Below are 27,181 nucleotides of genomic sequence, written 5' to 3'. Positions count from 1 at the left end.
GGAGTCGATATCAATCAAAATCCCAAAAGGTCCAAAAAGAGGAACACACCTCATCAAACTCTGGGCACGAGCCCTCGCTCCTTGTCTTCAGGCCATTTCCACCACTCACCATTTGTCACGCATTCTTATTTCCAGAGGCACAACACCATGAGAGCGATAGAGAAAAGAAGGAACCAAAACAAAAACAGACATTTACACACACACACACACACACACACACACACACACACACATATACACAAAATAAAAATAAATAAATAAATAATAATAAATAAAAAAAAAAAAGAAAAGAAAAAAGGGCGACGGTCGACAGGACGACGAAAAAAGCTTCGAGTTTCTTTTTGGTGAGGAAGAAAGAGATTTATATATATATATTTTGTTTTTGTTCTGACAGCTTTAAATCAAGTAGATCGTGGTCTGGAGCTCCTGCAGTGATGGACCATGAAATGCCAAGAGTTGTTTCCCGTTTCCACCCCAGACATTGTAGTCACCTTCCTTTCTATCCCTTTTGCTCGTCTTCGTCCATGCCAGCTAGTGTTTTGTTTTGGTTCGAAGGAAGCGGAAAATTTACGAGTCAGTAATGAAACTTGAGCGTCTCGCATGGAGAATTTGAAAGTTACTAAATGTGTATAGATGGATAGGCCATATGGCTAGATGGATAGAGAGTGAAAGAGAGAAAGAGAAAGAAAAAGAGAGAGAGAGAGAGAGAGAGATAAAGATAGATAGGTATACATAGGTAGGTAGCTGTGCTGTCCCTCGTTTTGGGTTATTCTCCAAGCTTCGAATCAATCCATCACCGAAGGGGCCGGAACGACATCCTCTTGTTGAGGTCGCTTTTGTCCTTGATTTTTTTTTTCTTATTTATAATATATACTGTCTGTACATTAAACATTAGACATATAGACATGTAGAGACACACACACACACACACACACTATTTATTTCAGTCGACTATTTTCTTCTTTTTTTTTCATCTTTTTCCTTTTTTTTTTCTTTCTTTCATTTATTTATTTACAGTATTTATTTTTTTTTCAGGAGGAGGGCCGTAATGTCTATCATTAGCATTTGGTAATGGAGACGCATCGTCGTACGGAGGAGGGAGGGGTGAGAGGGACGGTCTGTGCCTGTCTATGCATGTTTTATGCGAGAGAAAGGAGGTGAAGAGTGTGGTCGCGGTGGTTGCACTTCTCGTTGCCTGATGGTGGGAACGATGGCAAAACAACAAATGAAGACTTCGCACGAAAATGTAACTGATCGACGACATGAGAGAGAAGATATGTCAGCAAACGAGGAAGGCGGCTGGCTGGTGAGCAGGGGTGAGGAGTGACTAGCGAGCACAAGGCAGTGAGGAAGCAGACGGACACATCACTGGGCGCCGTCCTGTCGTTGACTTTTCTCTTCTCTTTACATGCACTTCTAACTGATTTATACTGCAATTTTGTTTGTTTGTTTGTGTGTTTGGTTGTTTGTTTAATCTTATAGATTTATGCTGGATGCTTTCTGGCTGTAACCAACAATTCAAAAAGAGTGGATACCATTTTTTACTACTTTATGTGAATTTTGAATGTCGCTACTGATCTAATCTAGTTGAGTGTGCCGTCCCACAACTTCGGCCGACATTGGTCGTTTCTAATGCGTTTACTTTACTGAGGATTGTGACTTGGCGAAAACGTATTTTCGCTCGAACAGTGTTGCGAAATTCGTTACACGAACCGTAAAATAATAATCATGTCGTAATCTGCAGTAGACCTAAAGCTCTGGCTGTATCACCGAAGCCCATCTTTCTTTCGTCCTCCTGTTGGTTCTGTGACTGTTATCACTTTATTTTCGTTGAAGGCCTCACTAATGTTTTGCAAGTTGTGAGTGACTCAGTCGTGCAATACAATTCGTGTTGCTAAGTAACGTCACGTCCGTTGCCATTTAGACAGCCACGGTCATTATTCGGCATATTTTATTTGATCAAATTCACACATACGATGACAAAATTAACACCGGTTCTGCGGCACCTGTTCCAAGGGGCCTGCCTCTCTGTTATGTAAATACAATTATCCTGTGTAAAGATATGGTTAATATCGTGTAAAAATGGTGCTGTAAGAATATTAGTAACGGCGTTGCCTTGTCTACGGAAATCGGCAAAGATCTAAGACCACCAAATACGTAACCGTAAAACATAGTCAACAATTGCAGTAAGGAAACAACAAATAAAATGTCATATTTTACAGGATTTAGAATTGCTCGAACTCGTCGTCGTCGTCAACGGCGTCATTACTTTCGGCGGAGAAATCGGAGAAATTAATCCCTTTGACTGGAGGGTCAGACGTGGTGGCAGCCACTTCAATCACTTCCGGAGTCGAGTTGAACTTGACGCCAGCACTGGCGTCCTCTAATTTGCTATCGCCCTCCGTCCTCTATAAGCATGGATAGAATTATTCCAATGTCAATCGGAAATGAGCAGTTTTCGAACCAAATACGTTGTAGGTCATGATTGTACCGCCCGAACCAGTTATTTATTTGTTTGTTTGTTTGTTTTTTTTTTTATAATAATTTTTGTTTTTCTCTCATAGTACCTGTTTGTTGTTCTTGTCCGTGGCATTTGGATCTTTTAAAATACTTTTCTTCGGAAGAGGGGTTGGAGGACAATAGGCCTCATCTTCCGTAGGTGTTTGCGCCTGTTCAACGTCGTCGGCGGAAGTTTTCCTTATCACGAAGCGAATGGTAGGTGGTGGTGCCGCTCCTTCGTTGCTTACTCCAGACAATGCGCTACATATACATTAACGATTGAACACGTCTAGTTCTGAATCTGAGTGCACATGAAATATAGTCACGAAACAGCACGTCACCTGTTATAGCTACCGATTTTCGACTCCAATATTTGCTCGTCATCCATCTCGCTCGACATAACGACCCTAAGTTTAGGTAGAAATTTCACGAGAAATTATTGAAATGCAAACGCTTTTTTTCTATTTTTTCTTCAGGCTCCGTTATTGCACTTACGAGCGCTGATCCCAGTGTTTCTTCTCTGTTTCCAGTGACGCAGCCTGGACAGCTTTGCTCCATGGACGTTCCACAGTGTCGCTACAACATCGTACAGAAAACATAGATTTAGGATCGTCGCACTTAGATTCGGCGTCGGCGATTACTATAGACCGTACAATTTTCGGGCGTAAATGATGTACGCTACAATAAGGATGAGGGTCACTCCGAACAAGGTCGCCAAGACAACGGTGGCGATTTCGTAATCTTGCGCTTCCTTGGTCAAGTTGCCAACAATAGTGTCAACTTCGTATTCTAGTGGAGCAGCTAAGCTTCCATCGACGGTCCAGCTCAAGCCATTAGTGTTTGCTTGATCCAATTTCCTTTCGGATTCACAATCAAAATCTGGTTGGTGATCTTTATGCCCGATGACAACATTGAATTGATCAAACTCACTTAACGATTTCCTCCCTTGCGATGAATGCCGTGTTGTTTACGGCGTAAAGAGTTACGCTGTAGGCGTAGCCATTACGTAGCTGTTTGACACTACCGCCGCTGTCGGGACCCTTTTCAATGCGCAAAACGACCGTCGGATAGCCTAGAATGCGGCTCAAATCGCTGGCGACCGTCTCGGCCGTCAAGGTGTCGGTGTCGCTTTTGGCTTTCATGAGCGCGATGAAATCGTCGCCTAAAGATTTCACCTGAGAAAAGCACCGGCATAAAATGAAACAATAGCAGTCAATTAATGTCCGGACGGCGATAGCGGCCTTCTGGTCGATAATGTTCGTACAGTTATGTTTAGGCTGTCCTGCAGGCCGTGCTTATCTCTGGCGAGCACTTGAACCGTGCGGCTAGAAGTCGAATCAAGGCTGTCGACGCCTCTGACAAACAAGGAACCAGTCAGTACATCGATATCGAAAAATTCAAATTCGTTCGCCAAATGATAACTGAGACTAGCGTTTTCTTGGCTGTCGGAATCAAATGCCTGCAGTTTTTGGACGCAAGTTAAGTGCGGCAACTATGAAAACATGAAAAAGATCCAAACAAACGTGGTGGTCGTTACCTTAACTGCGTAGAGTGGCATTTGAACTGAAGGATCAAAGTAGGTCCGCTCTGGGTAGCCGACCACCACAGAAGAAGCATAGCCAACGAATTCTGGCGCTTCGTTAACATCCAAGACATCGAGGTTGACCACTGTCGAAATCGGTGTTAGTCTCACATTCCGTTGGCTTACGACTGTGATTGTGATGCTAATTTTCGGAAGCGTCACTGTCCAACTGAACGGCCTAACGACGATCAGTGTTCCGTTTGGCTTCACCTCAAAATCACCTAAAACGCTTGAAAAGTAAACTGGGATGTTTCTGGCCGGGGTAGGGGAGCTATTGAGGGCATTTGAAGGCTACCGATCATGGACGGCGGGTTGCACGATGCGATCGTCAAATCGTACACGGTGTCCTCGGTCGATCGCAGTTCTACTTGACCAACGATTCCTGTTGTTCGCTCAGCAACAGGAAATTCGTACAGAGGTGAGCTGAACTGGGTTCCGCCGCACAAGGTTCCCATGACCGCTGAGACGATGATCTTTAAATAAAATATGTTGGTATTTTATTTTCTTTGATTTTTGTTTTTTGTTTTTTTGTTTTTTTGTTTTGTTTTTTCCTTTTCTTTTTACTAAATGCTGGTGAATTCTTACCCGAGTATAATCTTTGGCACCACTACGAATTTCGGCAATGGCCTCCAAAGAATAATTGCCAATTGGCAGAGATTGTGCGGTGGTGACCACTCCAGTTTTGGGATCGACACTAAAATACCTGGTGTCGTAGCCTTTCAAAGACGCAAAAACACTCAGTTATCAAGTATACCGTAATTGTTTCATGTCAAGGCCTGGCCTACTGCTGCTTTACTTTCCGCAAAGCTGTATTCCGGTTGTTCGTCAGCCGAGGTGCTCTCCGCGTTCAACCTGACCACAAAAGTTTGCACGGGCGAGTTTTCCACCAATTCGGACGCGTATTGCTGTTTGTCGAAATGCACAGTGGGATTTTCTGGCGTCAGCGTAGAGGTTGTTGGGCACGTCACTGCAAAGGAAACAACAAAGGTACGTTCAGCATCCGTTTTTGCCGAAATAAATAGCTATCGTCGTAGGAAACAAATAGAAAAAAACAAAAACAAAAACGGATTTAAAGATTGACAACAGCTGAGGCCTATACCTGTTGGACATTCACATGCTGAAGTACTGGCAGTTGTCCATTCTGGGCAAGTTATTGGGCATGAAGTTGAAGCTGGTAGAGATGGAAGAGAAGGAGAACAGGATAAAAAATAAATAAAATAAAAAATAAATAAGAATTAAAAATATTCTGTGCCACCGCACTCTTGACGATGTTACAGACACAATTGCGGTCATTACGTCATCATTTCGTAAAGGGTATGTAATGGCGTATGTAGTGCTATTCAAAAACAGATAGCAGCCAAGGATTTGTACCTGCTGACGGGGTTGTGGGACAGTCGCATGTCGGGGTACTGGCAGTCGTTAATTCGGGGCAAGTCACTGATGGGCATGAAGTCGAAACTACCAATGGAAGAAAAAGACAGAACATCAGAAACAGAAATAAAAGACCATCGCTTTCTGTGCAAAGTCACACCTAGTTACAGTCATTGCGTCATCGTCTAATTAAACGTACGTTGTCGAGCTTTTTAAACAGAGAAGGTAGCTGAGGGCTATACCTGTCGACGGAGTTGTGGGACAGTCGCATGTCGAAGGACTTACAGTCGTCAATTCTGGGCAAATCGTTGGGTTTGAAGTTGAAACTACTAATGGAGGAAAAAGAAAAGAAAAGACGAAAAACAAACAAAGAAAAAACAAAAGGGAAAAGTTAATATCGCTTTCTAGGCGATTTCATCATAGTTGTCGTGATTGCGTCATTGCCTAGTTAAGGGTATGTTAGGTGGATCTTTTTTGAGGCCACGGGTCAAAGTCTTGGACTTAGAGCCGCGACTGACGTGTGTTGCTAAAACAGTATACATGCATCGATCCATGTATCTCGCTGTAGTAAATCGTTGCAAAAGCACAGGTTCTTTTTTCCTTATTTGTTATAGTGTTTTTTTTTTTTTTTTTTTTATTATGATTATCTGAGATGTCTCTGGGGCCTCGAAAATCTGCTCATGACCTTAATTAACATAATACCTAATCTGGACCATCTTGCTCAAGATTTTGGAATTGCCAAAAGAAGCATTGCTCATAAAGGCCCGAACTCTATGAGCTTACCCGTCGACGATGGAGTTTCTGTAGAAGCTGAAGAGGAACTTAAGGTAGTTCCTGTCGGACAAGTTGGGCATTCTGTCGGGCATGTTTGGCATTCTGTCGGACACGTTGGGCATTCTGTTGGACAGACTGTTACGGTCTCACTGGGATACGCAGGGCAACTGCAACTTGTCGTTCCTGTTGAGCAATCATACAGAAAAGGGAGAAACCCAATGGGTTTTCGGTCAGATGCATTGAGTCGACAAAGTCTGAAAACGATGTTCGAACGCAGGTGGACGGAGGGAAGTCTGGTGAGGAGGATAAGGGGGTAGCTGTACCTTCCGTTGTAGTTGACATCACTTGAGCAGTTGTCGATGTAATGATTGTGGAACTGCTAGGAGATGTTGATGAGGTCGTGCTTGCATACAGGGTAGTCTGGGCAGCCTCTGTCGTTGACGAGCAAACGGGACAATTTGTTGTGCTAATTATTGGGCAATCTGTAGTGGGATCGAACGTCGGACACGACGTGGCTGCGTCAGTAGTCGGGTTTGTCATCACCGTTGGACAGGGTGTACAAGTCGGTACGGTTGGGGTAGTACATGGCATTGCGGTGGTTGTCGTTGTCGGGCTGGCTGTGCTGGTAGTCAAGCAGGGAGGACAAGTTGGCGCGGTTGTTGGAGTTGGCGTCGTCACTATGATTTGCGGAAGCTCTACGGCGAGAACGACGGTTTCGTATCGAGTTTCGTCATCTATTTGTGTTGCCTGAGGTAATTGAATGGCGTAACAAGCTCAGAACCTGCACCGCAGATAAGACTTCCATACGTGAGTACCAATGTAAGCCTACCTTAATGACGACGTAACGCATTTTGTCGGTTGCCGACCCTTCCACAGGCTGCGTTAGCTCTATTTCTATTGGGACACCTTTACCTGGCTGTTGGGTCTTTATGCTTACTTCAAGACCATCTAGAGGACAATTGATTTGAGATCTTAAGTAGTATACTATAAATACCGAAACACCAGTTATGGGGGTTCAGCAGTAGAAGTCGTACCTTTGTCAGTAATGTCATAACGGATCTCCTGATTGATTTTCTTGTCACCATCGTATGCGAGAATATTTTTCTGTTCAACGGTCAGCAATCCTGTGAACTAATATTGAACAACAGAATAATGTAAAGGAGAAGAAAGACAACGTGAAGGACTAGTCAAATTGGTCATCGAATGGAAGAGGAAAGGAATATTTACTTGAGAATTTTCAATTGTAGAGGTGTAGTATGGCAATTCAAATTCTGGGTCGTGCATATCGTTCGGAGATATGTTGATTGTAATCATGAAGTTACTTTCAGTTTGGTTATTCTTCATAACGGGATACGACACGGAAGTAGCCAAAGCATACGAGATTATTAATTGTTCGAAAAAACAAAGTTGTGGTTTATAGACAATATACTTTGGCTATTAAATTAAACGTGATGGGACTATCTTCGGCTTTCAACGTCTGATTAACAGCAATGCGTGGCTCGTACTCAACACGCAACTGATTTTTTGAATCATTGTAGTATCGAAAGTATGGCTCCAATGCCTTGAATCGCGAATCGCTGACCTCAAAAGTGAGTTTTTCGAGAGGGAGGTCCTTATCAGAGACTTTTAACCGTTGCTCATTAACGATCAGTAGATCGCTAAAATCTAAATCGATGGGATAGTTTTCATCCAAAGTCAAATTAGCCGAACTCCGACTGAATATCGGTGGCTTGGTGTTTTCGGGTTCTATAGCCACGGTAATCTAAATTGTGATTGAATTGCCAACAAACGAATATGTTATCATGTTTCAATACAGTTAGTGAAATTAGTTTTTACGTACGTATAATGATACGGGCGGTGGTTGTTCGCAGTATAGCTTGCATTGACCTGTCAACAATGCATACTTTTGGTCCTGCGAATGAATGGGAAAAGATGGCAAAGAATAACTGTAGTCGTTATCGAATAAGTAGGGAAAAAGTAGGATTTGAAGAATTAACTTATTCAATAAAAAAATAAACCAGCTGTCCGATTGGCTCAGGTTAATACATCGCAAAAACCCGTAGAAACGACACAATACTTCGCCACAAAGATCGATGAACAAAAAATACAAATGCATGTCAATGGAAATATAGCAAAAGGAAATTCTCAAATGGGACTGAAATTATAAATTATGTAAGTTAAAACAAGTGACCACTTTTGGATGGATTAAAGATTCAAATTTATGGGGCTTAAGTGTTTAAAAACTGAATTAAAAATTCCCGAAGTGGTGATCCCTTGACTAGACATCTGGGATACATCTTTTTACCGGAAGAGCTTCAACCCGGAAATAGGGAGAAGCTTGCGCTGTTTTTGACAGGGCCATCCAACAGATTGGGGGTCGAAAGCGCTGCGCCTGTGTTCTCTTTTTCTCGCAAAACCTTGCTAAAACCATGTCTAAAAAGAAATTCCTTGCTACCTTACCACAATATTTATGTCGCCGTTGTCAAGGTCGTCACCAATCGCTTGAGCCATGAACAATTCCAGCGTTTTGTTATCCGTTGCAGTCGGAGTTTGTCTGTATCCTATATATTTCGAAAACCCCATCGAACCCGAAGAGAGATCCGAGCAGTTCACGTCTAAAATTTAATTTTTTTTTTTTAATAGAAACATTTTCTACCAACGTGAGTCATTATATAAAAGTAGATATTACATCCCGGAGATGTTGTTAAACTTAAGATGACTCTGTCTTTTGGTATAGTTTCGATGATGTTCACATTTGCTTGGGATTCATTTATGATTTCTCCATAAAATTTGCATTCTGAAAATCATAAGCCACAATACATTTATCGATTTGAGTAAAGAGGCATTAGCTTTAAACTGTATACAACTAGATCACTAAAGTTTTTCCTTTCTTTTACGAATTTTGCAACGGCTTTTTTACCCATAATTTTTTTACAGTGAATTCAAATAGATGCTTTCAATGGGTTTCTTTGATAAATTTGCATATCTCATTCTCAAAATTAACCCCTTCAAAGTCTTAAACTAAAACTCAGAGGAAAAAAGTACTTTTCCTTCCTCACACGCTTTCAAACGAGAAATTTGTAAATGGAATATATTAGCGTGTAGGTATATTTAAGAAAACACACAAGGCGTCACCTTGAGACTGGATTTCCGGCAGATTGGCGAGGGCAGCAAGCACGAGTCCCGTTACCAAAATGTAAGCGTCACCTTTCATGGTATTCAAATAACAAACAAAAACACACAAAACGCGTTTATCGGGCGAATTCTACAAGGTTTTTCTTCGCGCACGATGAAGGATAGTCACGTCAAGGGACTAAAATGTATTGGTATACTATTCCCTAATTATCTCAGTCCCAAACTAATTGCATTTTTCTGTGTGCCTCTCTATGACATACCTTGTCCCAATGTTTCCCTTTGCCGCCTTATCAACGTATCCTGATAAAAAGTGAATGATAGGCGATGGCATTTTCAAACCCGGATAAGAATAAGATTTGGAAGTGCAGTCGAATGAACAGTGCGCTCCTTTATCTATACGACATAGCATCACTTGTGCAGCAATCTGCTTTACCAGTTGCCCACCACAACGCCATCTTTAGCACAGAGGACAAATTACGTATGATGCACTAGATTTAGGAAATCAAACATAAGAGCTGTGGTTAATTAACCTTTGCAATTTTACCGATGCCCATAAGATAGTGTCATCAACACCTCCAACCACTTTAAAATCACGAGACCGACGTGGTAAGACTTATAGAGAGACATTCATGCCTATGTCTAGAAATTGAAGCTCTAACTTGGGTTGAGAGGTTTCAGAAATTTCGATCCAATAATTTGCTTGAGCCTTACTGATATTAAATCATCAATAGCGATTCTTTCAGACACTGGAACTCCGCGCTTCTTTTAGTGGTGTTGTTCAATTGAGCTTTTTTCACACTCGTTTCATTATTTCGTTCTATTTTTTTCCCTGTTTTTTTGGTTTCGTTTCATTATTTATTTAATTAACTAAAACCCCGACTAAAACCAATGGAAATTTAATTTTTTTACGTATCGTTTTCGTTTTTGTTTTTTTCCTTCAAATAAAAAAAAAAGTTTGGTGAAGTACAGTTAAAAGAAATTATTTTTAAAGCCACCAGGCGGGGTAAAGGGTTTGGTTTGTTTTCTTAAGAGGAGGACGGGGTAGGACACAAGGGCAGGGTTGGAAGCAGACATTTTTATGCCTAAGGATTACGCTTCAGGCAAGTAACAGGTGGGACATTTTGCAACCCCAGGGTGGTGTGTTTTAAACGACAGTTGGAAATGTTGGACTTAGGCGGATATCTATACCCAAATGAATTAGATAGCGCCGTCACAATGTTGTCAATACCGATGGCATATGTGAGAGGCTCTGATTGCGACGCCGTAGATCAGTGTTCGATTCCCGATACGGAATTGCAAAATATTGACGTTATAACATTCTCATTCGAATTGCTGGTAATATTAATTACTTAAAACGAAGGGGTTTATTATTTTTAATTATTAAATATAAAAAAGCACATATTGCCGATAAAAATTTGTTTCATATATAATCGATAATTTCTCTTAACGTAACCACAATTATTTAAAACCTCATCTGGAATCGAACACCGATCTCCAGCATCACACTCAGAAACGCTACACCTACGCCATTGACAACGACGTAAATGTTCACAGGCAGCTGAAACATAAGCAAATTGTTTCGGTAAGAAACATTACTAAGCCCAAGCCCTAAATTCCAACTGTCGTTAAAAAAACACCACACTGGGGGTCAAAAATGTCCCGACCTGTAACTGCCTTAAAGCCAATACCTAAGGCACTTTTTAAATGTCTAGACTTACCCAACCCTGCCCTGACGTGTCCATCACCCCGTCTAACCTCCCCCTTAAAGAAATACAAACAAAAAACCCACTACCTTGCCAATAGGTGGCTTTAAAAAACTAAATCGGTGTTCGGATTTTTGTGCAGGATACTGTACACTGCTGGAAAACCATTGCAGAAACAAGAATTCGATTTTTCGCAAAATCAAATCGTAAAAAAATTCATAGTTACTGTCATTGTTACTTAAACATTCAGCGTTGGCGCGTTTGTTCGATAATTTTAAATGTTTGTCAAAGAATCCAACGTGATACTAATTTTAGACTTAACCAGGCCTCCTCTTTGGACTCCTGGGTTTAAGCTGGGGCTCAGCGCAAGCTAACGGAAGGTACTGGCGCAACAGTGAACATAATTTTTTACGTATGTCGCGTCAGCACTTTCCGCTAGTAAGCCGGTCACGGGTTCAAACTGATAGATCTAAGAAGAAATGTCCGTCAGAAAGCCACCAAAAAACAAGATTGTTCCAAGCGCTGGTCAACTTGTGCCGCTTACACAGACATTTACAAAACAAGGAGCGGGTACATTAAAAGGTAAACGAAAAAAAAATTAATTACTAATAAATAGGTACCGGTGTGACGGAAGGTTCCTCTTTGTGTTTTTATAATGTCGAATACATTACGTTGTCGAACGAAAGCAGACAACACTTATACAGCCATCTTTGAGAAACAAAAAACAAAAAAAAATCGACCCCCGCTACATTCAAACCGCTAAAACACGTCAAAAGCGGTTTTATCAACCACGCTCGACATACGCTGATCGAATCGGGATTATTTTTGTATAAAGTGACTCGTATCAACAAGTTTTACTAAACCCTCCTACCAAAGACAAGAAAAAAGTAAAAATTTGCATGAAACCCGCAGATTATTACTTTTAGACCAAAACCGCCGCAATATAAAGGTCCCCAAGGACCCTCTTGAAAGCCAAGAGGGAACCAGGAGTTGCCGGTGTGGCGGCAGGTCCCTCTTGTTGTTTTTTATCTGTTTTTATCCCGAAAAAAGGGTTAATTTTCGTTTGAAGTAATGTCAAATACACAACATCCTTGGTCGCGCACGACTAGTTGAACTATTGAGACGAATCGCACCTTCACTTTCTTGAATGGGTATAGTCGACTGTTTAATAAGGAGTCAATGCTTATTGACTAGATTCTTGTGCCACAATAAATTGAAAAAAGAATAAATAAAAAAAGTGAAGAAGCGATTCGTCTCAACAGTTCGACTAGTCGTGTGCGACCAGCAGCTTGCAAATACATTACGTTGTCAAACGAAAGCAGACGACACTTTTACTAGCCATCATTCAACCCCTCCTCCCCCCACCCCAAAAAAAAATGACCCCTTCCCTAAATCCAAACCGCTAATAAGTATAATAACGCCAAAAGCGGTTTGATCATCCACGCTCAACATCCGCTGAACGGATCTGGATTCTTTTAGTATAAAGTGATTCGTATCAACAAGTTTTGCTTACTTTCAAATCATTTCTAGCCTTTAAAAATAATAAATCAAAATGCTAAAATGTTATTTTAAAAAATATGTTTCTGCGTTCGTATAGGAGTCATTTACGTAAAAAAGACACCAATATACCCTAACAGGGTTAATTGCTCTTTCGAATGCGCATTTTGGCGTTAAATTTTAGCTCAACTTTTCAGTTAATTTGTGATTTTGCGTCAATTGTCCGGTAGATGGTTCAACTACGTTACCGTTTCACCGTCCGGTGAAATCTGTGGACCAAGATCGGATGCTGATTTGCGAAGTCAGCATTTCGATCGAGTATTTTTTCCTCTCGGACCTTATGATTTATGAAGGGAAATGAAAAAACAACATTTAATTAAGTTTGAGTACCTTGTATTGAAAAATCTTTGGGGAACGTGTTCTGATTATCAATTCTGATGTAATACAAAAATTATTACCAAAACTTTTTTTTTTATTATTAATTAAAGGGGGTTATTTACCTTAGCAGATTACCCACCCTATTCTCCATTATAACTGTCAAACATAAAACAGGCAATAACTGTCCGTGTCAAACTGTTTGATTGTTCAGAAATGGTGAAGTATTGTAGTGTAAACGGTTGTAAGCATGGAAATGGTGAAATCGAAATACGTTTATTTCGAGTTCCTAAAGTGAATTTAATAACAAAGTTTAATATTTGTATTGTGTAAATTGTGTAAGAAACAAATATTGCCATAATAATGTGTGTTCACAAATTTCACTAACAGCAGTTTCAGTTATGGGAATGGTATAGAGCAAGTGACTGACGCGTAACCCTTACTGTTTTACGAACACACCTTACTATTTTAAAAGAGAAATTGCGGCTGGTGGCCATGGCTTCCAGCCGCAAAAGCTATCTTAAAACACCAAGGTGCGCTCGTAAAACATTGGGGGTACGCGTCAGTCACTTGCTCTATTGTTTGATTCTTCATCCAATACACATTCCAAAGTAGTAGGAGGTTTGTCACTAGTAGTGGACAACGCTGACCTGTTTGTAAATTTTACCCACTTTTCATACCTTTTGTATGAACTTGTAGCTCCACTGTCTTGCGACAAACTGTTGCCTATTAATCTAGAAACAGAATCTGGGTTTGTTTCTTCATTCACTGGTTTACCTAGGAGCTGCGGTAAAATGAGAGAAATTCGAATAGGTACGAATAGGGTTTGCGACTGTCAGTTTATTTGTTTTAAATAAAAACATAAACCAAAACGACTAGAAGTTTAGAATTCTTCAAAATCACATTTGAATTCAGGTTTGATTGCTGTATATGATCTGTGGAATGCACATAAATCAGCCATTAATACTATTACGCCATCTGTTCCTTTAGCCAACTTATAGTTAACAGTGTTCGGATCGGTTTTGACAGGAATAGGCAGAGAGATCTCCATAGAGCCCTGAGGTTTTCTATCTATGTGTTGTCTATTGTTCTCTAGTTCCAATTTAAGGGCTATGATCTTGGGGTGTTCGACTGTCATAGTTTTTTTTAAAATGGCAGATGCAAATAAACCTTCAATGTCGAACATAACTTGAGGCCAGGTGTACGTAATGGTAGCAAACGTCGTTGCGGGCCCAGTGCCATCAAGAGTGAAGCGGATATCAGTGACACCACTAGGAAGCGTAACACAGATAGAGACTATCTCGGCTAATGAGTGATCCTTATAAACTGCCATCAGGACCGGCTGGTTCTGGTGAATTATCCTGCTATCCAAATCTTCTATTTTCTCGTTTAAGTCAGACTCTTGATCGTCACGGAGGCGTTTGCGAGAAACGATAAGAGAGCTGGTACTACTAGAGTTGGCCGAGTCCTCCAAACAACTCAGGGCAGACGATGAGCTTTTTTCGGAATTTTTTACTATAAAAAATATCTGAAAATATAATAATTGCTAAACAAATAGAGAATAATAAAATGTGGTATACATTCGAGGCCATGCAATTGCCTAAGCTGCCTGAAGTTGTTGTAAAAGACCGGCATGGTAAACTTGGCAAATTCTGGGTGAAACGAGAATGCAGCTTTTGCAGTGGTTGCTGGATCAATTTTTCCGTCTGCGAACATTTGACTAAGAATAGTGTGGGCTTTACACGGAGGATTGTGTTTCCACTGCGGCATTTTTTGCTCATTTTAAGCTTGAAATTAGCTATTAAAGAAATAAACACTGAGTGTGGCAAAAGACGTGACTTTCTTAAGCAAAAATTATTGTCTGCTTTGTTGTGACAAGGTTGAACGATTTCTATTATTGGAAAATTTGCAAAATGTTTTAAAACGGTTAAATTAATTAATAATAGTTGTCGAAAAGTTGTTTTATGCAACATGTAATTGCCTTGACGAGTTTTGCCTTAAATTAAGCGTTCATATGGAATAACTTTTAAAAAAAGTAACTTATGCGGAACATTTCAAAAGTTTAAAAGATTTAAAAAGTCGAGATTTTCGGGATCTTTAAGATGCTAATTTGTCTTCAATATTGTTTAAATAATGGAAATTTCTTTTTAAAGTTGTTGTAGACATGAATTTGCGGCTATGTGCAGTGAAAAAACTAATAAACCTGCCTTGCGGTGAAAAAATTAGTGGATTGAATGTTAAAAAATTTGAGCTTTTCTTCAAATATTTGAAGAATATTATATTCCTCTTCTATATCTTCTATATTATATTCTTATTAAGAGATTTATATTCCATTTGATACAAAAAATCTGAAGAAAATTGCCCTACCTGCCATACTTGTTGATGACAGCGCTAATTTTGCTTTAGTAACTGAATGATTGGTGTCACTTTCATGAAACGATTTGGTTTTTGCTTTCTCAGGTTCCGTAGCAGAAGTCCAAGTGTCCGTAGAGTCTTCTTCATCGCTTAATGATGGAACAGAGTAACCGTAATTTACTGGACGATGTCTAGTAGAAAAATGCACAGCTTGGCCTAAACAATATTAATTGTAAATTGATACATTTTGGGTTAAAAAAAAATAAATATTGATAGTGCTGGTATTTTAAATATTCACCTGAAAACGGTAATTGAATATTTTTGGAAATATTACCATCATCTTCAATTGTGTCAATGCTGTTGCTGGACGTATTAGGTTGCAAACTATGCTTTTCAGATCCATGTCTCGCATGATTAATTCTGGTGTTTGCTGGATTTTTACTGTTTGACTGGTTCAAATCAGTGTCCTTTGACTGAAATTCGCCTTCATCTCCAAATTCTGGAACAGAATACCCGTAATTTACAGGACGATATCGGGTGGAAAAATGATGAGTTCGATCTGTACAAAATTACCGTAAAAAATTTTTTGAATCAATATTTCAATTATTTACCTGAAAACGAAAGTATGTCGCTGTCGTCTTTAAACGAGTCATTTGGCTTGCTAGTTGTATCTCGCAAACCTGTTTGCTTTTCAGGAAAGCATCTCACATTCTCATTTCTGGTTGGCTTCTTACTGTTTGATGGCAAACTTTTTGTTCTTTTGATGCAAGAACGTTGAGATTGTAGATTGCCTAAATTACGTTTATACAACATTAGTTTACGAAAATAAAAAAAAGTAAAGGACTGTAATCTGACTTTGTGAGGAAAGCTTGGTATTGGCTAATGCAATTGCTGGTGGTTTTGGCGGAACAGGAGAATTCGCCATTTCGTCTTCGCTGCCACTAGCCGGGAATTGCCGAATTCTTTTAAAAGATGTTTTCTTTGAACGATTGATTGCCATGTCATCATCTTCATTTTTATCTTCTCGGGAAAATTTTGACATTCGCGATTTTCTGGTTTTTTTCCTTTCATCTGCGTCGGTTGTACACAGATCATCCCCCTTAACTGCTTTATTGAGTTTTTGTCTTGCTTCATCGTAAGATGCTAAATGAATACAAGATTTAAACACAGGACAATGAAATAATTAAGGACTTACTCTCTCACCATATGTTTTGATTAATTTTGCAGGATATTTGACCCAACTTGAGTCTGGTTGATGACATGTTTTTACATAAGTCGTAATATATTTTTCTTTGCTTTTCGGAGGAAATAAACAGTATTCACCATCAAACCAACTCTCACATACAACTTCCACCCACTTGTCAACATCATCAACATCTTCAGTGATTTCCTCGACAATTGCAAATTTAGGCTAAAAAAGGTTTCAAAAAATTTACAAAATACTACATTAATTCATTAAACTTAATGGTGATTTTCAAAATGCAAAGGAAATACTGCAAAAGATCCATTTCGTGAAGGAATAGGAAGTTGAACAGCTTTTACTTGAAACAAATCTATTGGCAAGGCCTCTAAGCGATCAGATAAAAGACTTACAGAATAGATGTGGTAACAAGAAAATCTAATAGGATAAGAGTAGAGATCACTTGTTTGATTGAATCGCCGACCAATAAATAAAGAGTTGTTCTCTGTTTTAATAATGTTTTCTATGCAAAAGACAGTCATAACCTTCAGATAGATACATGAATTCGGAATTTTACAAGTCAAATGCCATGGACCCACCCTCAATTCCCTGTACTGGATTATTGAACGGAAGCGGAGACCGGGCAGTAAGGGGCCTTTGTCATGCTCGAAACGGAAAACACGATTGTGAACTGACACTTCCTTCTTGTTTTTGGAAAAGTCAAAATTTCCCAACTCTACCAAACGCTTCGCTATCTGTTGTAAGGGCTTGTCACTCTTTCTTATTAGTTTTTTCAAAGTCTGCATATAATTCTCAAATGGAAATGCAGAAAAATTTGGGAGTGAGCCGTAACGCAAAACGTCATCGGGAAGGTGTATGAGGCTGTGTACATTATAAGACAAAAATTCTGACCCGTAGATTTCTTCAGCTTCTTCCACGAAAAATTTTAATAAATCCCGTGCGTAATCATTCTGGGTATGGCAAAATTCTTGATATGAAAGAATAGTAATAGCCACATGAAAAACCAAGAAATTATTAAAAACGCGAGGGGGCAAAATATCCATAAAAATTACGGGACCGACACAAGAATGAACAAATCCATGTTCCGTTGCCTTCATTCGATCAACAAATTTTAATGACCTGGTTTTTCTCGGATATTCTTTTGGGACATAATCTCGTAAATCCTCTAATCGAGATGACAACACTAAAACTTGCGACTTGAGCAGTCTGTGCTGTAATGGGCCACGAATCCAAGTCAAGAGTAATTTTCTACTAACACCAAGTTTTACTAAGTGCATAGGGTCAAGGGGGATATCCTTTACCATGTCGATATCAAGTCTTTCAAGAATGGAATCGCCGACATGATGATCTTCATGTTGGCGATTCCGAAACGATTGATCCGTTCTCGCAGGAGAGTCACGCTCTAAAAAGACAACCCTGCCAAGATATTCTCCCTGTTGTATGCATCTCGTGCAACCAAAGTAACCAGAATGACTTTTAACCCCCAAAATGAAGGACCGAGCAGGAGCATCGCATATGAAACCATCAATTTTTAAAATATGAGGGCGATCTTTGTACGTAAAACCATTATTACATAGATTAAGTGCCTCAGATATGAAATCGGCAAGATATTCACACGAGAAATGCGGTTTTTCACTACCATGAAAAAGCCCAACGCAAAACACTTGTCGAAAGTGAATATTTGAAATCATAGCTAGGATTGGCCACAATTGGCTCCCACTACTTTTTGCGATTGGAAGGCCGTCTACGTTGACAAAAATAAAGATCTCAAATGGAATGTCTGATTCTGAAATTAAATTTAGTATGCGTATTATTCCATTCAGAATTCCGAAATGATGATATTTCCCAGGCGGTATATCTTTTACATTGACAGAACGCGGAGTTTTTAAAAGGGACCGACACGTTTTAGGTAAATCTAATCCCCAAGACTGACTTCTAAATAGAGACAGTAGATCATCGACAGCATTTTGACAAATTCCCCAAATAGTTACCCAAACAGAGAACAGCTGCCTAAATGTAGGACGCTCATCATTTCCAACATCATTGTCGTCAAAAATTTCCTGTTTCCCACTACCGTCTTCATAATGTCTCAATAAAATATTTCGTACTAAAAAATCCTCATCATCAAAATCCACATCATCAGTATCTGACGAATCAGGGGTAAAATCACTAAGTCTACCAGAATCGTAAAAGTCTTGAAATGATGCGCTCGATTCAACATCAACACAGCTATAGAAATCATCATCTGATGACAACTCGTCGGATTCTGATGACAAATGAGGGATCGGTGGTGCCGTCCCACATTTAGTTTGAATATCAATTTGGGAATTAAGTTCTTTTTGAACCCTTTTACGCTTATATCTAGCACTGTAAGACCTATATCTAATTTGTGTTTTTACTTTTTTGGTTATCACTGATCGTGATGATGACGTTGATGCTGCAGGGGAACGAAATGGAGATGAAGAATTCGACGATGAATTAGAAGATAAATCAAAGTCACCCGCCATCACGAGGAAATCTATATACAAAAATAGAACTACATTAAAATGAGTAATGGAATGCGTTTTGAAGTTTACCAAAAAAAAAGAAGCAATAAGGTAAGGTTAACCAAAAAATTGAAAATTAAAAAATTGCCGAACACGAGGCAAGCACATGGTCACCACGTTTAACATGCTGGCGAAAAAAAGAGAATTTTGTATATTTACAATTATAAAGAATTCTACATACCATGGACTCTTTGAAATATCGTAGAAAAAATCGCAGTGTAATTATCCGAGAAAAGAGTTACTTATTTGAAGAAAATTCACTTCAAAATCAACACAGAAAGTCTAAAAAATTTCACTAAAGATAGTATGTGACTGTACCACACTCCCGCTCGAAGACAAGACAAGTAATGGCGGGTCTGGATTTCGACGAATGCAGAAACATGTTGCCAAAATTCGTATTAATTTTTAATTTTTTCCAAAATAGAAAAAAGTTGAATTATCTACATAAAAAATTGTTATTTAGTAAACTAAAAAAAAAAAAATCTTTTTATGAAAATGTAATCAATATTTTCCCTTTGTTTAATGAGTGACTATATAAAGTATCGATCAATATTATTGATCGATATCGAATATTCGAATCACACTGAATCGTCCAATGAGGGCATGCAATTGTTCTAAGTCCAAAAACTGAATAGTGACAAGATAAAAAATCTATAGAAAGAAAATATTTCTTATAAATATTTATAGCAGAATATAATATTTGTAATAAACGCTTTGCATCCCACAATAAAGTCTTTTTCAAATTCTTTGTGGGATGTTAATTGGATGTAACCTTTCCATGTCGATTTCTCTCCCCATATCACAAATCCGACGGATGTCCATTTTAAATCCGTTACGTATTGGGATACGATTGGGATGTGGGGACTTAAAATGGACGTCCTTTGGACATCCTGCGCTATACGGGTATTTGTAATTGCAAGTCAAGACGTGACAGAGTTCAAGTTTTACAAAAAGTAAAGTCAGGAAATCTAAAAAAACATTGCTTTAAAAAAAATCAAACCAATGCAACCATTTTCGGGCATTTTAAAAGATTTACACATATTAAACAACACTTTCAGCTGACGACTGTTTAACGCAGGGCAGTTGAGAGAACTATGGAAATTGTTAGGCATGCTGAAACGAAACGGATCGATTATCCTCATCACGAGGCGCACCATTTGTCCCTCTTTACGCTTGGCGGAACGCTTGCAACTTTCTAAAATTCTATAACTGGACCATTACTGTAAAGGTCTAATCGGGGATTGTAATCAGGGATGGCCTTGCATTGAAATCGAAGATGGCACCGAGCACCGATTTCAGTTAACAGAAGTAGTAGGCAACTATATTCAGTACACACTCGCGCGCACTTTTCAAATGTAGTTCTCGGCCACCAGAAGTCGCTACCATTTACAGTAAGTGCCACAATTATCCGAACAACGCGTGTTTTCGGACCATTTTAGCACGGGTTCTTATGACGGCGTATGTCTTGTGCAGTTTGGGAAAATGTGTCTAAAAAATGTCTGTTAGGCTATGAAATTTATTTTTGTAAAATGAAATTTAGTTTTGCTAGGAAATGAAGAGGGGGCCTGACACAAGTTTATCAAATTTTTAGGCCTTACGGCCGCCCGTGGGCATATCGGTGCACAAATATCCGAACACTAACTTTTCCCTTTTGTTTTCTTATGGCACTACGTCCTATTAAAGAAAAAATTCCTGCTTAAAAATACGTAAAATATTATAAAAAGGTATAAAAAATCAATTTTTTCTCACAATATTTTTCACTATGTACGACAAATTACTTCAAAATACTACGGGGGAAGGGGGGGAGCCCGGGGATTTGATACGTAGTAAAAACAAAATGTATTATTAATCCGTTGAAAAGTAGAATCTGGCAACCAGAAAAATACTTTGCATCGTTAATTTTCAATATGTCACTGTACCAAAAATGATAGAAAGAATGCTTACTTTTTTAATATAGAAATAATTGAGTTTCAAAATATATATAGGCCTATATTTTTTAGGGGGGCCGAGCGAACTACTACGTAATTTCAAGGGAGGGAGTCAGCCCAAACACTTCAATCTACTACAAGGGGGAGGGAGGGGGTAAAAATCCGCCAAAATCCCACTACGTAGTATGTGAACGGCCCCAAAGCAACAAAAGAATTTTCAGTGTTAAATAAACAATAAGCTATCCAGTACAATTTTTTTTAATTTTTAACCTACAAGATTTGGTGACTAGCATGCTAGTCATCAAATATCCGAACACCGCTTTGCCCTATGGGGTTCCAAATTACACAGTGGCACGTTTTATAATTTTTTTTTTTACATAAAGAGGTATTTTCTAGTTCCCAAAACTATTTGGTTCAATTATATATTCATTCAGCTATATCCCCGTATCTGTTATTATTATTAAAGTTAAATACTTTAGGAAAGGGAATTTTTTTAAGTGAAGAGGGTACTACAATTTTCCCCGTCAGACATAATTTACCTCGTTTCCACTTGAGGCGCTGGATTCACGCCTTAAAAGGCGAAAGGCGATTCTTTGTTTTTCGTTTTTGAAAAACATGCAAATAAATGTCCTTCATAAAAAAAGAAAACAAGGATCCAGCGCCTCAAGTGGAAACCAGGCAAACTATGTTTTACGGATAAAACTTAGTACCCTCTTTACGTAAAAAAATTCCCTTTCCCAAACTATTTAAGTTTTAGTACAATAAAAGATACGGGGATATAGCATAATGAATGTACAATTTAACTGCATAATTTGGGGAATCAGAAAATATATATATTTTTTTTTTATAAAACAAAGAAATTATAAAACGTGCCACTGTGTCATTTGGCACCCCATAGGGCGAAGCGGTGTTCGATATTTGATGACAAACATGCTAGTCAACAAATCTTGTACGCAAAAAATAAAAATAAAATGTACTGGATAGCTCATTGTTTATTTAACACAAGAAAATTTTTTTGTTGCTTTATTTTAATTTTTACTACTCCATTTCTCTCTCCGCGCTACACACCATTCGCCAAAAGACGCTGGGTTAAATGGCCCTAGCGTTCGGATACTTAGGGCTGGTACTGTAGTTGTAGAAAATTGCCTAAATTGGGTCCAAGCAGCCTTGCCGTCCGATAAATGTTTTTTAGTATAATCGCGATCAAAGTTTTTGCGATCAAGTTTACGATCATTTTTTACTATCTATGCCATCTAGCGGTCAATAAAAATAAATTTTTTTTAAATTTGATAGAAAAAATGTTGACATCGTAAAAAATATCTTTTATCATAATTCTATTTATAATCGGTAGATGGCGTGCAGAACAAGAAACTGGTCGTAAAACTGAGTTTGAGTTTGATCAAAATTTTTGAGTTTGATAGCGATTAAAATCCCCTAAACATGAGGTGATCGATCGATTATTTTTTGAGTTTGAGGTTGAGTTCAATCAAAAATTGATTTCGATCACGGCTAGTCTAGGTTCAAGATTGGGATTTGTTTATGTATTTCTTTTACATTCACATTTTTAAACGAAAAATAATAGAGAATGATAAAATTTGTTAAATAACAATACAATTAATGAGGATATAATGATAATGATCAACTGGCACTGTGTCAATTATTTCATTTCACTGTTAGGCTTTCTAACTTAAACTGATTGTACTGAGCGCCAAACCTAACAGCAAACTAGGTGAACTAGAAATGGAAGTTGGCGCAGTTTTTGAGGGGATGCTCATACTGAGGGCGCATTTTGGCGTCAACCGTTAGTTCTACCTTTTTAGTTTAACGTTTTTGCCGCGTTGACAATAAAATGGTTTTCAACATTAAGGTTCAACTGTGCAGCTCAACTACGGAAAAGTTAATGGGTTGACGATAAAATGGTAGTTGATGCATTTATTTCCGTCAGGTGCTGGGCTACTGTTTATTCTCATTTCCCATTGTTTATTGTCAAATGTAAATAGCTGAGTGTTGTCAAAACAAAAAGTCACTTTGTAATTTATTCAGTTTTACTCCTCTTTTCATTAAGAATTCTGTAAGTTTTATATCCTATATTTATTTTTCTGCATTAGTGAAATATATTTTTCGTTTCAATAGGGAAAATGACACATATGAGAACAGTCCCACATAACACAAGGCAGTCCGTCGGATGTCCGACAGATCTCGGGGTCGGATGTTGAGTACATCTTTTTGATATCCTCCGGACAGCCCGATATCCGATTTGGATGTCCTACGGATGTATTTTTTTTGGTTTTGACCGCCCTAAACAGCGCCGTCAGACATTCTAAGGATATCCGAACGGGCTTCCATTTGGCTATAAATATGACATGTATTGGATATCTATTCATGAAAAAACATTAGGCTGTGCCAGGATTCGAACTCGGGTCTCCCGCATCACAGTCGAATCTTATTCCACTGTGCCATTCTACAGATGTATTACGTATCATTTTCGAACAATACAATCGAATTGTTGTAAAACACTTGAGCTTTTTCGATAACAAATCACATACAGGATTTTAAAGAAGTCAAGATGATGTCGAACTTAGGTTAAACCAGAGGTATATAAATTGAAATTAAACAATTTATGCTAAATATTTTTTGAATTTTAAACTTCAGCATGATTTATTAAGTTTAAAGTAGTTTTTTATTATTTGAAATTATAATCCTATCATAAGTATACTTGCTTTTAATATTATTAGATGCCGAATAATATTTATTTTCTGTGAGTTAATTTTCAATGGCTTGGTTCCCGTAAGCTAAACGGAAAGCTTGTGCAAACAAACTCACGACTTTCATATATTTTATTCATTTTTGTAATAAATTTTAAAATAAACCATCCGGCAAATAGATCATTACTCCTTTATTTTTTAAATTTTTCATTTTAAATGCTGGACTTCAAATAAAAATACGTTCAAGGGAAAAATTTGAACACGGTTAAGTTTTCCCCCTCTCAAGAAATTTTGACAATTAATAATGAAACTTAGTGATCGGCCCCAATTAGTTCTAATCGAGTTAACCGCCCCGCACCGATAAAGTGCATTCGGGGTTGAAATGAGGTGCCACTTTTTCAACCTGGGCGGTGCGGGGAAAAATTTGAGGTTAACCCGTTGGCCCGAAGCAATAAAAAAAAAATGCCGTTCTTTCGGTTTAAGAGTAAAAATCGGGGCAAGCGGGTAGAACGAGCTATTATCGGGGTTGTTATCGGATAGATCGGGTCAATCGATAATGTTTTTTGCATTGATGAATCGATTGATTGCAATCCAATTGATTGCAAACCCCAATTGAATTCGGGGAGAAGAATTTTCCACCCTGAGCCACGCCTCCTTGGCCCGAAATGAGAAACCCGATTTGCAAAAAAGCACCCCGATTGGCTCGAGGCCGATCCTTAAATGAAACAATTGAAAATCTTTTTGGCTGTTGGAAGGAGGTCCGTAGAATATAATTTTCGCACATCCATTGCACTTCCAAGGTGACTAGCCGACGGACATCCCTGGAACTACCCATTGAGTACATAGATATCTATCGGATGTTCGGCCATGATTCGGACATCCGACGGCAGAAATGTGCTATATGGGGTGTATCTATTGCTGTCCCAGTATGTTTCTAATGACATTGATGAATTGAGTAGCGAGGAAGATGATTCAGAATTTGAAGATGAAGGAATACTTACTGTGATCGGAACCTATGGAATTGAAAGACATCTAAGACATGTAGGGTATCTGCACGTCATTAGCCTTTATTCTAATGCTGACTTCTTTCGCCACTTCAGAGTAACGAGAGCAACTTTCCAGTATATATTCCTCTATCTACAAAATAATGATTTCCGATCTCAAGTAACATTTCATGGAGGGTGTGAACCAATGTCCCTATTTGAAATATTGTATATTAATCTTCAGTATTTGGGAAATCAAGGATCTATGAGGCTACTTGCTGACAAATTTTGTCGTACAGAATCAACCATTTGCAACGTTATTGGCGAGTTTTGTCAGTTTATGTTCAATAAACAATCTGATTTCATTAAATTTCCAACCAGGCAAAATATGCGTTCAGTTTCTGCAAAGTTTCTGCAAAAGGCAAATTTTCCTGGAGTACTATCCCCATATAGCACATTTCTGCCGTCGGATGTCCGAATCATGGCCGAATATCCGTTAGATATCTATGTACTCAATGGGTAGTTCCAGGGATGTCCGTCGGCTAGTCACCTTGGAAGTGCAATGGATGTGCGAAAATTATATTCTACGGACCTCCTTCCAACAGCCAAAAAGATTTTCAATTGTTTCATTTAAGGATCGGCCTCGAGCCAATCGGGGCGCTTTTTTGCAAATCGGGTTTCTCATTTCGGGCCAAGGAGGCGTGGCTCAGGGTGGAAAATTCTTCTCCCCGAATTCAATTGGGGTTTGCAATCAATTGGATTGCAATCAATCGATTCATCAATGCAAAAAACATTATCGATTGACCCGATCTATCCGATAACAACCCCGATAATAGCTCGTTCTACCCGCTTGCCCCGATTTTTACTCTTAAACCGAAAGAACGGCATTTTTTTATTGCTTCGGGGCAACGGGTTAACCTCAAATTTTTCCCCGCACCGCCCCGGTTGAAAAAGTGGCACCTCATTTCAACCCCGAATGCACTTTATCGGTGCGGGGCGGTTAACTCGATTAGAACTAATTGGGGCCGATCACTAAGTTTCATTATTAATTGTCAAAATTTCTTGAGAGGGGGAAAACTTAACCGTGTTCAAATTTTTCCCTTGAACGTATTTTTATTTGAAGTCCAGCATTTAAAATGAAAAATTTAAAAAATAAAGGAGTAATGATCTATTTGCCGGATGGTTTATTTTAAAATTTATTACAAAAAATGAATAAAATATATGAAAGTCGTGAGTTTGTTTGCACAAGCTTTCCGTTTAGCTTACAGGAACCAAGCCATTGAAAATTAACTCACAGAAAATAAATATTATTCGGCATCTAATAATATTAAAACCAAGTATACTTATGATAGGATTATAATTTCAAATAATAAAAACTACTTTAAACTTAATAAATCATGCTGAAGTTTAAAATTCAAAAAATATTTAGCATAAATTGTTTAATTTCAATTTATACACCTCTGGTTTAACCTAAGTTCGACATCATCTTGACTTCTTAAAAATCCTGTATGTGATTTGTTATCGAAAAAGCTCAAGTGTTTTACAACAATTCGATTGTATTGTTCGAAAATGATATATAATATATCTGTAGATTGGCACAGTGGAATAAGATTCGACTGGGATGCGGGAGACCCGAGTTCGAATCTTGGTATAGCCTAGTATTTTTTCATGAATAGATGTCCAATAGACCTTTTTAAGATTGCTCGGTGTAAGCACAGCGAAAAGTCGTGCGGCTAGTCGACTAGTGCGCACCATGGCGGGGGATAGCCGTAACTAGCTGCAGACTTGGCTTGATTCTTCGAATCACCTTGTTGTTCGGCTCTATGTTACTGTAGTCTGCTAGTGTATTAAAAGATAAAAATGTCCGTTTTCAAGTTTCAGTCGTCTCAATTCAATGTCAAAAACACAAAATAGTTGCAACTTCTTCCATGTAAGTTTTTTTCTACAAGTTGCATCCAAAGTCTTCTTCTTTTTTCAATGAGAACTTTGTCACCATCAGAAAACCTATCACATTTAGTGTACTCTGGTATTTTGTAGAACTTCCGTCCTTTTCCTAATTTAGATTGTTGAGTACAAAAACATATAAGACACTTGGCATTAACCATTTCCTAACTTTTCGAGAAATCAACGCAATAGGTTTGACATACAACACAGAGTGCCAGACTACAGTAACATAGAGCCGAACAACAAGGTGATTCGAAGAATCAAGCCAAGTCTGCAGCTAGTTACGGCTATCCCCCGCCATGGTGCGCACTAGTCGACTAGCCGCACGACTTTTCGCTGTGCTTACACCGAGCAATCTTAAAAAGGTCTATACATGTCATATTTAAAGCCAAATGAAAGCCCGTTCGGATATCCTTAGAATGTCTGACGGCGCTGTTTAGGGCGGTCAAAACCAAACAAAAATACATCCGTAGGACATCCAAATCGGATATCGGGCTGTCCGGAGGATATCAAAAAGATGTACTCAACATCCGACCCCGACATCTGTCGGACATCCGACGGACTGCCTTGTGTTATGTGGGTC

At 38.7% G+C, this 27,181-nt stretch overlaps 2 protein-coding genes, 1 long non-coding RNA gene and 1 pseudogene across 13 annotated transcripts; 1 reads left to right on the top strand and 3 right to left on the bottom strand.

Annotated features, from left to right (window-relative positions):
• Positions 1-1,934: 1,934 nt before the first annotated feature.
• LOC116930806 lies at positions 1,935-9,598 on the bottom strand. Of its 11 annotated transcripts, none has more exons than XM_032938203.2 (24): positions 9,362-9,598; positions 8,916-9,023; positions 8,687-8,841; positions 8,067-8,138; positions 7,656-7,988; positions 7,454-7,564; positions 7,261-7,357; positions 7,056-7,174; positions 6,550-6,973; positions 6,236-6,409; positions 5,695-5,781; positions 5,453-5,539; positions 5,181-5,252; positions 4,878-5,048; positions 4,667-4,797; positions 4,377-4,554; positions 4,037-4,302; positions 3,764-3,958; positions 3,430-3,674; positions 3,153-3,356; positions 2,995-3,075; positions 2,841-2,906; positions 2,568-2,760; positions 1,935-2,408 (listed from the first exon to the last, which is right to left on the bottom strand). In XM_032938203.2, the coding sequence occupies exons 1-24, from the start codon at positions 9,438-9,440 to the stop codon at positions 2,226-2,228; spliced, it is 3,831 nt and encodes a 1,276-aa protein (XP_032794094.2). In that variant the 5' UTR covers positions 9,441-9,598; the 3' UTR covers positions 1,935-2,225. The 11 variants fall into 11 exon arrangements, with proteins under 11 accessions (XP_032794094.2, XP_045035312.1, XP_045035314.1 ...); XM_045179377.1 differs by having other exon boundaries at positions 5,695-5,778; XM_045179379.1 differs by lacking the exon at positions 5,453-5,539.
• A 4,163-nt stretch (positions 9,599-13,761) lies between these two features.
• Positions 13,762-14,811, bottom strand: LOC123476025 (annotated as a pseudogene).
• A 499-nt stretch (positions 14,812-15,310) lies between these two features.
• Positions 15,311-18,999, bottom strand: LOC116918629. The gene is made up of 5 exons (XM_045178661.1): positions 16,495-18,999; positions 16,147-16,434; positions 15,903-16,082; positions 15,590-15,850; positions 15,311-15,507 (listed from the first exon to the last, which is right to left on the bottom strand). The coding sequence occupies exon 1, from the start codon at positions 18,997-18,999 to the stop codon at positions 16,753-16,755; it is 2,247 nt and encodes a 748-aa protein (XP_045034596.1). The 3' UTR covers positions 15,311-15,507; positions 15,590-15,850; positions 15,903-16,082; positions 16,147-16,434; positions 16,495-16,752.
• A 7,268-nt stretch (positions 19,000-26,267) lies between these two features.
• On the top strand, positions 26,268-26,851 carry LOC123476024. The gene is made up of 2 exons (XR_006651597.1): positions 26,268-26,584; positions 26,776-26,851. It is a non-coding gene; the product is annotated as an uncharacterized LOC123476024 (long non-coding RNA).
• The last annotated feature ends 330 nt before the right edge of the window (positions 26,852-27,181 follow it).

This window comes from Daphnia magna, linkage group LG9 (genome assembly GCF_020631705.1).
Source record: "Daphnia magna isolate NIES linkage group LG9, ASM2063170v1.1, whole genome shotgun sequence".
Classification (NCBI taxonomy): domain Eukaryota; kingdom Metazoa; phylum Arthropoda; class Branchiopoda; order Diplostraca; family Daphniidae; genus Daphnia; species Daphnia magna.
Note: the sequence above shows the minus strand (reverse complement) of the source record. Positions and strands in the feature narration are given on the sequence as shown.

Excerpts from the sequence above, each read along its gene's own strand:
- LOC116930806 (XM_032938203.2), bottom strand. The coding sequence starts at position 9,440 with ATGAAAGGTGACGCTTACATTTTGGTAACGGGACTCGTGCTTGCTGCC. Across the intron at positions 4,798-4,877 it reads GGAATACAGCTTTGCGGAAA|GCTACGACACCAGGTATTTT; the intron begins GTAAAGCAGCAG and ends CGTCTTTGAAAG. Across the intron at positions 4,303-4,376 it reads CAACCCGCCGTCCATGATCG|GTGATTTTGAGGTGAAGCCA; the intron begins GTAGCCTTCAAA and ends CAAGCGTTTTAG.
- LOC116918629 (XM_045178661.1), bottom strand. The coding sequence starts at position 18,999 with ATGGCGGGTGACTTTGATTTATCTTCTAATTCATCGTCGAATTCTTCA.